The sequence below is a fragment of the Callorhinchus milii genome, unplaced genomic scaffold (assembly GCF_018977255.1).
Source record: "Callorhinchus milii isolate IMCB2004 unplaced genomic scaffold, IMCB_Cmil_1.0 Scaffold11, whole genome shotgun sequence".
NCBI lineage: Eukaryota > Metazoa > Chordata > Chondrichthyes > Chimaeriformes > Callorhinchidae > Callorhinchus > Callorhinchus milii.
In genome coordinates this window covers 2,908,418-2,919,225 of record NW_024704752.1, presented here as the reverse complement: position 1 = coordinate 2,919,225, position 10,808 = coordinate 2,908,418, and the positions used below count along the sequence as shown (strand labels likewise).

Sequence of the window (10,808 nt, the reverse complement as noted above, 5' to 3'; positions counted from 1 at the left end):
ATTAATCAAAGGGAAGGTTTTTCCATTTCCTTTTTATTGTGTCCTGGCTTGTTAACGTCATGTTCATTCCATTTGCATCTCTCTACCTTCGCAGTCTAACTTAAATATTGCTCAATTACTTTCCCCCTCATATTCTGACTCAAAGTCCTCCCATATTGAATGAAGTGACGTCGAGCCTTCCTCGAGAACTCAAAGCTGCCTCCCAAATCCTAGGTTATTGATGAATCCTCTTTAATTACATCCTCTTTAATTACATATAAAGATCAATTATTCTACTCAGTGTTTTTGATTCAAATCACTAAAAGGACCTCAGATATGACTGGAATTGGAATTATGCTAATAACATCTTTAATTTTCTCTTCAATTCATCTCAACTGTCCACCATTGAGATGTATTGTACAAAACTTTATAACATCATGCCTCAGTAAGCAAAACATGACATGGTTTCAATAAGATAAACTTCAGGGATAGTTGAATCACTGATCAATACATTGGTTTGTTGATTGGTTTGTTGACATTGGATAGATCTAAATCCAAAGCTGAAGGGTGGCTCTCAAAAGTTAAATGTATAACAAGAGGACTAGACATCGTGACAATGATTTTATGAGGAGCAACCATTATAGTCTTAAACTGGACTGAATTTCAATCAAGACACATTACGGCTCTGATGACAGAGAAAGACACGAATGAACATGTGGGTCACTGTGGGCACTGAATCAATGGAACAATTGAACACCAATTGCCAATTCTCCCTCCCTTTGACAAATTATGGAAACAATTGGGCAATCACTGTGGAAATATAATGCTTGACATGCGGCCAAGCAAGTTCCTTGCTTGTTTAGCTAAGATCAGTGAAGCTAAGGGCATTAAAACTCAACTGAAAAAATGTCCGACTTGATCTCTGTTTTCTAACGCAGAACCCACCTTCCTAAGTATTTGTGTACTATTCTAAAGTTGGAAGTTCATGAAATTTTACAAAGTTGGCAGCCTCCACCCCCCGGAAATTCTAGCCAAGTTGTAGATTTGACATTTGTCTTCCGTCTCATGGCATTTGTGTGTTGTTCAGCAGGATAACAGCTGTACTGAACCTCCAGAGTAATTTGCTATCCTACTCCCATCATTCGAAAGCTACAATTCACTTGAAGACTAATGTATGGCACGGCTTCAGGATGTTCGGTATGAGAACACAGTCAGAAAGGGCAGAAATCCACCTCCTACATGTTCAAATAATTCAGTCAATACAGTAATAACACAACTTGTATTTATATAGCCGAGCCGGGGAAGAGGGCCTGCTGACATGAAAGACACTATACAAATGTAATTTTATATTGTATTATGTATTGTAGGTACGGTCAAAAAGGAAGGTCTTCAGGCGTGATCTGAAGATGGAGAAGGAGGAGGCAAGGCGGAGCAATAGAGGAAGAGTGTCCCAGAGTTTCAGAGCATAGTGATTGAAAGCACGGCAACCAAAAGTATAACAGAGGGCACAAGAGACAAGTAAGTGGCCGCACGTAAATACACGTTAATACCTACAAATGAGACCCTAATTTTCCACCAAGGGATTTTTCAATGCAATGCTAGAAATATTATATAACCAAAATACTGCAGGTGTTGAACTTTAAGAATCAGGTTGTAACAAGTATCTAATCACTTCAATAAACACCAGTTATTCCAAATTTTATTTTTCTCTCTCTCCAGGAGGTGCAAGTACTCATGTTGAAGTACAGTTCCAGACACTGGCTGCCCTCAGGTATAAAATCCCATGTATCTAATAGGGACATCACACCTAAAGGAGATCATGCAAAGCCCAATATCCACAAACAGCAATCAAGAGTTGGAAGCCTAGTTAACATTTCCCATCTCTAGCCCAGCAATGCTAAATAAATTCAACATTCCTGGTGTCACAAACAGAACTCATATCATTGCTGATGAGATATTTTGACAAGCAGACATAAAAACACCATGATCATTATAACTCAAGTGAAAAACTTTTAATTTTACTGAACATGGAAGCACAATACCAACCAAAAATAAGACTTTTGCATCTGATGACTTTTTCTGCTCTTCACTGTTTTCTTGCAATTTTGAAACTCACGCTTTCAGATACCAAGACAGGCGAGCAGGTTTACCTTTTAGAAAGTAAAATGTCCAGCATTCCTTCTCGAAACAGAAAGAATAAACGGAAGATAGACCATCAAATTAACACTGCACCATTTGGTTTGACAAAAATACATTGGCGCACTGTTAACAGACCGTTAATAGTTGATCTGTATGTGGTCCGGATCGTACTCCATAAACAACTGTAAAATGGTGTTACCTTTGAACTGATAATGGCACGGGAGTAAATTATACCATTCTGTGGTTAGTCTAGATACAAGAATTTGAAGTGAGAAGTCAGTCAGAGTACGTTACAATGTTTAGAAAAACAATAAGCGAGAAGATTGCCATGTCGTTCTGCTCCATAGTCATATAAATATTCTTTTCTAAGTTATTGATCAGTAAACATTTTTCTTATGGTATAGACGTTACTGATTAGAAAATCTCAAGTTTAGTATTCTCCAGCTAAAACTTTCTGCAAAACTGAAGACCTCGTTCACTGTAACAAGGACATCCCATTCACTTTTCAGCAGCTTCCTTAAAAACCATAGATCTTCATGTTATTGAAGCAGTACTTTGCAAATGTGTCAATGTTGTTCTTGTACATAACAATTAGAAAATAGACCACTTCAATTGATTATTATGCCCTTAAATTCTTCACTAAAAATACAAGTCACAAAAGTTTCCATGAAATTTCTTTGGATCATTGTAGGTGTAGTCGCTAAGTGGGTCAGTGCTTTAAAAGCACGAACTTCATTGTAGACTAGCTTTAGTGTGTCTCTTCAGAGCTATTATTTTGTCATTTCAGGCTTTGCAGGAACAAATGTTAACATGAAGCCTTTCAGCACAAACCTGACTTCAGAAGGTCACTTTAAACACACAAAAAATGTTTTGAGGCATATCACATGTACAAAAAACTGCAAGCGACAAAGTCCTTTTTCTTTTTCACTCCTCTCGACCTACCTGTGAACAAACAGGTTCAATATTCGCTTCCCCCTCTAGCTCTAATGACGGCTGGAGGCTAAACCCTTCACTTTTGACAGTTTTTTGGTGGGAGGTCTCTGTTCGCCAAGCTGTGGCGTGTCACGGTCCATGGGATGCTGATCAGCGTCTTGGGACGAGGAGGAAGCTGTCGCTTTCAATGTCTTCTTTATATTTGCCACCTTAGAATACAAAGACAACCAAGATTAACACTTTCTAATAGTTCAAGGTCAAAAATGTGCAAAATGACATTTAGGCTACTTTGGATCTCACACATCAATATAATGAGACTTTTTAACAGCAGAATGATCAAGTGTGTTTTTAATTGTGAGGATATAAATGAATCTTTTTGTAATACAGGTTAAAGTCTGCAAAGTCAAGACGTTACTGAGGTGACACATTTGCCACCAAATTATTTAATTTGAATGTGATGTATAGTATTGTTTGCAAGTTTTCTCTAGGACCTGATTACCCTCTTTTAAACAGCATTGTGGAGTCATGCAAGTGCACTTTCATTCCATCTAAAACTTTTCACCGTTATTTTCCTAAACAGCTGGTGTTTTTTTGTTGTCAGTGGCAACAAAAACTTTAATTTCAGACAATTTACTATAATTTGGGTGCTGCTCTAGGCAGAATAACAGAGCACCACATGCTCAGAAGCATAAAGTGAGAGAAGAATGTAGTTCTAGTGGTGCTCTGCTTGGCTCCCGATCTGAGGGCTGCATTAAATAGCAGAATCTTTAGGGATGGGGCAAAAGTAAATCAAGGAGACGTCACCAGCAGACAAGCTCCAATATCACATAGTAATATTGATAGGCTGGCTACTGACAATACAAAAATCAAACTAAATGTTGTAATTGTATCTGACCTGTATAAACTTTATTCTGTAAAGTAGATTCATGACAATTTAGAAGTCACAAAACCAAAGTTTAAAACTACCAGCATATAGAATAAATAACATTTGATACACTTTATCTTTATTACTTAATATTCATTTGTGCTGTATTGCTGTTAATCGATAGCTTTTAGATTCAGTTGTATTGTCAACTGAATGTCAATTAAACTTCAAAGGGCTTCAATACTGACATCTCTTAAATCAGTTACAAATAATTATATTTTAGTTTCTAGGGCAAGGTTCAGTATTTTTGATCTCAACAGTAAAACAGTGTTGAACTAATAATTCAAGATGCTTCAATTGGCTTAATTTTAAACTGTATTTAAACTCAGTTTCCTGCCAAACTCACCTATTCTGGTTTACTAAATGCACATTACCTACACTTACATTCACCCAGTTTTAGTTAATTTCACATCTACAAATAAAAAAGTTAACATACATTTATTCCGTCACTGTAACACATCAGGAAACCCGCAATTCAAGCAGAAGTTCTTTCCAATGCAAGGAAACAGTAGCAATGACTGGGATTCAGATAAAAGCCAGTTGAGGATAACTGGAGTATTAGTAGAGGTAAAAGGGAAACAGAAGGACAGCCTGAAGATAGCAGCAAGAAATACATGGATAGAATTTTTAAAAAAGTTTTGTAAGTTGTCAACAACATGCTACATGAATCATTTAAGGAATACGTGGGGTGGAAATATTATTGAGGATTATGAAATGGCAGATGCTTTAAAGAAAATTTTCACCTCAGTCTTCACAAATGAAAACTCTGGGCTGGATCCAGTAATTTTGGCTCACGTATCTATAACATATTGAAGAGAAGATTGAGGGAGACGGAGACATAAGCCAGACCTTTAAGATGCTGAGGGTCATGGATAATGATGTAATGGATTATTGCATTGGACTAGACTTAAAAGACTGAACAGAGAATTAGAGGACACAACCGCAAGATTTGGATATAGATTAGAATAATTTCTTCTTCCCCCCCACCCCACCCCCATGCTAAGGTGAGTAGATATACGTAGTAGAAACAGCTGATCAACTTTAATAAAAAGAGCTGGACAAATATCTTTCTGGGACAAAGATAGCTGGAATAACAATAGACAGATGGTCAAATACTCAATGGAACATGCTTCCTGCTCTACTGGGATCGGGGAAATTAAGCTGTAGAAAGCAATTGACCAAGTTTGAATAGTGGATTAAATAAGTGTATAGATAGAGGTTACAATAGGAACATTATACATAGTCCACGGAAGTAGCAGACTTAGTAGGAAAGGTACTTTTTTATTCTAGACTTTCTTATACTTTTAACCTCACCTCAGTTTCCATCTGTTGTTGAGTTTTTATGTTGCTCTCCTTGTACTGATTCACTCGAAGAACTTGTTGTTCAATCCCTAACAGAACCACTTGGCAACAATCACACCTGTTAAGGAACAGGAGAATTTAGTCAGTACGTTAGACGCCATCCGGGGTGAAGGGCACTATATAAATGCAAGTTCTTGTTGTTAATTCCATTAAAATATAAGGAGGCAATAAATTGGAAAGTAAGGCAATCAAAATAACTAACGTAAAAATTCCCATAATTTAATTTCTATTCAAAGCAATTATCTTGCCATATTTCACAAAATAAATTTCACAGTTTTACTTGAAACATGTTAAATAATCACAAATACTATTTTAAAAGAAAAACATGGCGTGCTTAAGAATAATCAAGGAATAACACTAAACCATGAGCAATCCTCCTCATTATACTGTAAAACATCACGGGGATGACATAAATATTTCCATTACAGCTGAATGTAGCATCTTCACTCATTCCTCAATTTGCCTTTATAATCCTTACAATTCCAAGTTATTTAAAACTATGCAGAATGTCAATATTTTAGCCTGCGCACGTCTTTCTCCAGCTGACAGTTCCTTAGATTAAAATGATATGTAAACATTGTCTGCTCCTCTCCTTCAAGTTTACATCCCTGCTGTGTGTAGTGTGATAGCTTTTTCATGCTAATTTCTGAAGTGTTGTGGCATTTGAAAATGACGCAAGATGAAATTGAAGCGCTGAACCTCCGAAGCCTGTGCTTCCAAATTCAGCAATGAGCATTGACCTGAAATTATTTCCACTTTCCATCTCATGAATAAAGTGAAAGGATTGGACACTGACATATTTCCTTTTCCACTTTCCGACACATGAATAAAGTGACTGGCCACTGAGAGGCGAGTAAGTTTGTACAATTAGATTTTATATTTCAAGTCAGCACTTCAATTTCAATTGGTGTCGTTTTTGAGTAGCACCGTGCAGCAAGTCTTTAGCTATGTATGAGGTAAGCATTGTGTACTGAAACAACATGTGGTAAATTAGCATTCATACTGTTTACTAAATAACTGGCTGAGAAGATACCATGGAGGATCTTTGTATACAATTTCTTCAACATAGTTGTTACTGTACAGAAAATTCATAATTCTATGAATAAAAACAAAATTACCATTCCTGGAGTGTTTTGACAATGTCATTGATGTCTTGCTTTTGCAGATCTCTCCCAATGCAAAAGTCCACCTCAAGAAGTTGATTCCGTTGGTCAAGTTTACCTTGAATTATATCTGTATAAATCGCTTCAATAATTAAATCTTCCAGTTCTCTGAGGTTTTTCATATCAAGGTCTTTTAGAAGAATGGAATATGGAATACACTGCAATGTTATCACAAGAGGCTGATTAACAACTTCATGCAAGTAGCAAAAAAGCTTCATTATTAGCTGTAGCAATTCAGATAATATTTTGGTATTAATAATATATTTGCTTGGATTAAGGAATTATTTTTCAAAAAAGTATAGTACAAGTAATGTAAGTAAGTAATGTTTCATTTCTTGCCTAACGCTCTAAAATTTCTGCTTAAAATTATAACAATAAAAAACCATGAAAGTAAACTATTTTTGATTCCACCTTTCCAATGTTGCTGCTACCTTTCACAACAAATTTGAAACAAATTGAATGTATTCGTAGAAATTCCAAAAAAATGTTGATACTGAATATGATAAAAGATTAAGAGGTAAAAAAGATCCAAGGTTTAATTATGCTCTTAGTAATACATGTTTAAAGAAACAAGTATCTACATGACAAAACATCCTACACAAACAGAATCTTAAGTACCTTCATTCTTGCAGCCAAGCTTACTATGGTCAGATGTTTCAGCTTGTTCCTCTGAGCTAATGTTAATTCAGGCAGACTTCCCTTATTAGCTAAACAACAGAAAATATGCAATTCTAGAAAGAACCTTTGAAGTTTATAAAAGCAAGAATTGCAAACAGACCAATCTTGATAGATGCACAACTAGTTTCACAAGAAAGGTTTTGTTAGATCATGATTTGTTGGAACAACGCCAAAGCCCATTAACTTAAAACAAAAACATTGATTTCACACCAAGCGATAAGATGTTCAAAATGTTCTGTTCCTCTTGTTAGTGATTAACTGCATTTAATGAACTGATCATTATAATTCACATGTATTTTAGGAAGCTGACTATGTGTAGGATGCTCTTAGTAATACATGTTTATATTTACAATACAATCACAATTTATTATGCATTTGAAAATTCAGGGTGACTACTAGGATGAGTAAATTGCGAAGTATCTTAACACAACAAATGGAGTACATGTTTTCAGAAGTTGCACTTCCTTACCTAAATAGTCGGGATACGTTCCATATGCAAACAGGTTCAACAATTGAAAATAAGCAGCATAGGATCCGTTAGCCAGCTGTAAAGGAAAAATACTGCACTGAAAATTTATACTTGCAAATCCATTAAGGTATGCAATTACATAAATTGTAACGCTGCCCCATTCTTCGATGCTACTTGAATATTGATACAATATTGATATTTTGCCACTGGGTGTCATTAGCACATTTTGTAAATACAGTACTCTTGCACTTACATAGCAGGTTAAAAACACCTTGAGCAGAAGATGGTCATAACTGCATCAAATTCCCACTCCCCACTTTGATTGTTAAAGACTGAAACAGGCGTCTGATTTCAGAAATCCAAAATCAAAATTACAGGGAGATATTCTGCACCTTATTCTACAAGTTGTGAATTTGATGTTGTGGCCTAACTGCTATTCAATGAGTTTCACAAATTTGTCCCTGTGCTCTTCGAAATAAACCACAGTGCGATTTTAAGTTTTAAATGGCATTGAAGTATGAATGTAAAATTAAAACAACAGAATTACGGTAGGCACTTAAGGACACATGTGCTAATCATACAAAATGGACAATAGCAGTTAATCCAGATTAATGAATTTCTTAAGTAGTGCAGAATAACTTGCACTTGTATTGCGCCTTTCGTGAGGGTAGCATCTCAGAGCGCTTAAGAAGCAGATAATCCCCCTTAAAACACAATTTATAATCATAACAACTTGCATGAAGGTACATCTTAAGTCAGATTTTACAACACAGCCTTGTTCACTTCTTCAGGCCTATTGCATTTAAACTTAAATTTATTTTGTCAAGGAGAAAAAANTAGAATTTATAGAGCTATTGTAAAACAATAGGAAGGAAATAAAGGAAAACATTTTCGGTGCTGCGTTCCTTACCTCTTGCACATTAGGCGTTTCTAGAAGTTCCCCAAAAACATAAACTCCTGGGGCTTCTAATACTTGGATAATGAGAGCAGTTAGTGCTGGCCCTTTGGCAGCTTTGGATAACAAAATAAACTGTTCCAAAGGATTACTTGTGGGTTTTGGTTCTCCTGCCATGTTTCACTGTAAAACAAAGTTATTATATTACCAACACTAGGCCACTGTGGACTCTGATGATTTCGCAGATATCAACCATGGCAAGACAACTGGGCTCAACTCCCCTGGTTGAGTGGAGGAATGAGAAGGGAGGGGAATGAAAACCAACTTGGATTCCTGTTTCTCATCACTATCCAGGGACCCCTTCTTGAAGGTACACATGAGGGTATTGGATCAGGATGGGGGGGTGGGGGGGAACAGTGGTGCAATTGGGGGATTTTGTGAAGCTTGTTTGTGTTATTTATAAATTTAGCAATAAAGAACAACAACAACATTTTTAAGAGGAATATAAAAAGGCATAGGGAAAGGACAGGTAATTGAAATGAGTAATTAGCTCCAGTAGATGAACTGGCACCAATGGTTCGAATGGCCTTCCTCCTAAAGCTAATATTTCTATCGCAAAACTTACAGAACACAATCATTTTAATTGACGGACCTCTTGTGCTCTTCAAGAAAATACATCTCAGGTAAACAAATTAAAACCAACTGGATTCATTTATTAATAATCCTTGATATGCAGTAGTTCCAGATCAAGTTAACGTGCATCATACCATGATGCACTTTACCTATGTGGTGAAGGTTAAACACAGACATTATGCATCAGCAGTGAAATGAATGATTGGGTTGGTTTCCTAACGAATTTTGAATAAAAGGAGTCTCTTATTTTGAAAATGTAATAAGTTAAATATTAATAAGTTAAATCTTCAAAGTCCAAACATAAGCCAATGGGGAATGTCGAAACTTCCAGGACAGCGTTGGAACAAAAATCTACACTTTTTTTTAAAAAAAAGATAGGAGACCAAGTGCAGTTCCTGACAATTAAAACAATTTAAGATGTAGAGATGTGGGAATTCTCCGATGGGGGAAACTGGGGCAGGTTTGGCTCGACCACTGAAACGTGTCAACTTTGAACACTTTTGGCCAGGACAACAGATGAGGGAGGGAGTGAGGGGAGAAATTATTCTGCTCTTCTCTCCAATAAATTATCTTTAATCTCCACCCTGAACGACCGGGAGCGGTCGAGAGAAAAGATGGCACAACCCTTCATCCAAAGGAGGCATCTCCGAATTCTGCAGCGCTCTCCACCACCCACATGGCACTGGAGTCCGGGCGGTGGGCGATTATCCCACAGACAAGCGGTCCAGCCTGGTGGCGTACATTCAAGCCACTGTTTGAATGAGGGTATTTATGTACGTGTGAGACCCTGGAGCGAATGACTCGTCCAGCAATGCCGGGCTCTCTCTCTCTCCCTTGAAGCAGCCGCCGCGGCCTTTCTCTTCATCCAACTCACCTGCCGCAGCCCGCGAGCTCCCGCTCCCAGCGCCCGCCCCCCCCCACGATTCCCCGGCTCCCATTGGCCCGCGCACCGGCGCGCCGACTCGAGGCGCGCTCGCCATTGGCTCGGCCGCCTGTCCGTCACAGCGCGCGGGCGTGGCGGCAGCCTCGCTCTCCGCGAGGAGGGAGCCGTCCGTAACGGTCGGCCGCCGTTTGAAATTCAAACTGATAACCGCCAGCCCGCCCGCCCGCGCGACCGACCGACCGACCGACCGACCGCAGCATCGGTCGCCTTCCCCGCCGCCTCTTCACCCACGAAAGGAGCCTCCTCCGGTGGGGAATTAAAGAAAGCCCCGACAGACAGACACACCGACCGACTAACCCCTCCGGACCCCGGCCCCTGCTCTACAAATTCCGGTAAACATCCTCCAAAGCGGCGGGCCCGCCCGCCCGCGGGGTTAAAAGCGGCTCCTCACCCTCCCCCTCAAGCCCCCCTAACCCTCCTTCCAACCATTCCCACCGGGTCTGGAGCCAAATGCGGGCCAAGTGGCCTTGAAACGTTAATTTTTTTTTGGGGGGGCGGTGGTGTCGAACAGATGTCTTGACACGTGCGGAAACCCATCCGTTGCCAATGCTTCCGAGTCCGCACACAGACCAAGCGGAGAATTCGGTGCCTTCCCACCCACGCGTGGAAATTCCAGAGATGTAAAGATTAATATTATATTTAATCACTTCAGCCTTTGACCGTCCGAGGTCAGATAATAATAATAATAA

At 38.7% G+C, this 10,808-nt stretch overlaps 1 protein-coding gene across 3 annotated transcripts; it reads right to left on the bottom strand.

The window, feature by feature from the left end:
• Positions 1-1,969: 1,969 nt before the first annotated feature.
• On the bottom strand, positions 1,970-10,105 carry cops7a (COP9 constitutive photomorphogenic homolog subunit 7A). 3 transcript variants are annotated; one of them, XM_007902394.2, is made up of 8 exons: positions 10,051-10,105; positions 8,559-8,726; positions 7,649-7,724; positions 7,120-7,208; positions 6,457-6,659; positions 5,291-5,396; positions 4,720-4,775; positions 3,202-3,260 (listed from the first exon to the last, which is right to left on the bottom strand). In XM_007902394.2, the coding sequence occupies exons 2-7, from the start codon at positions 8,718-8,720 to the stop codon at positions 4,728-4,730; spliced, it is 684 nt and encodes a 227-aa protein (XP_007900585.1). In that variant the 5' UTR covers positions 8,721-8,726; positions 10,051-10,105; the 3' UTR covers positions 3,202-3,260; positions 4,720-4,727. The 3 variants fall into 3 exon arrangements, with proteins under 3 accessions (XP_007900583.1, XP_007900587.1, XP_007900585.1); XM_007902392.2 differs by lacking the exon at positions 4,720-4,775 and having other exon boundaries at positions 1,970-3,260; XM_007902396.2 differs by lacking the exons at positions 4,720-4,775; positions 7,120-7,208 and having other exon boundaries at positions 1,970-3,260; positions 6,457-6,631.
• Positions 10,106-10,808: the final 703 nt, after the last annotated feature.

Bases quoted from the DNA above. Each gene is read 5' to 3' on its own strand.
- cops7a (XM_007902392.2), bottom strand. From the start codon at position 8,720: ATGGCAGGAGAACCAAAACCCACAAGTAATCCTTTGGAACAGTTTATT. The intron at 7,725-8,558 runs GTAAGGAACGCA...TTTCCTTTACAG, and splicing joins AAACGCCTAATGTGCAAGAG to CTGGCTAACGGATCCTATGC. The intron at 6,660-7,119 runs GTACTTAAGATT...ATAACATTGCAG, and splicing joins GCTTGGCTGCAAGAATGAAG to TGTATTCCATATTCCATTCT.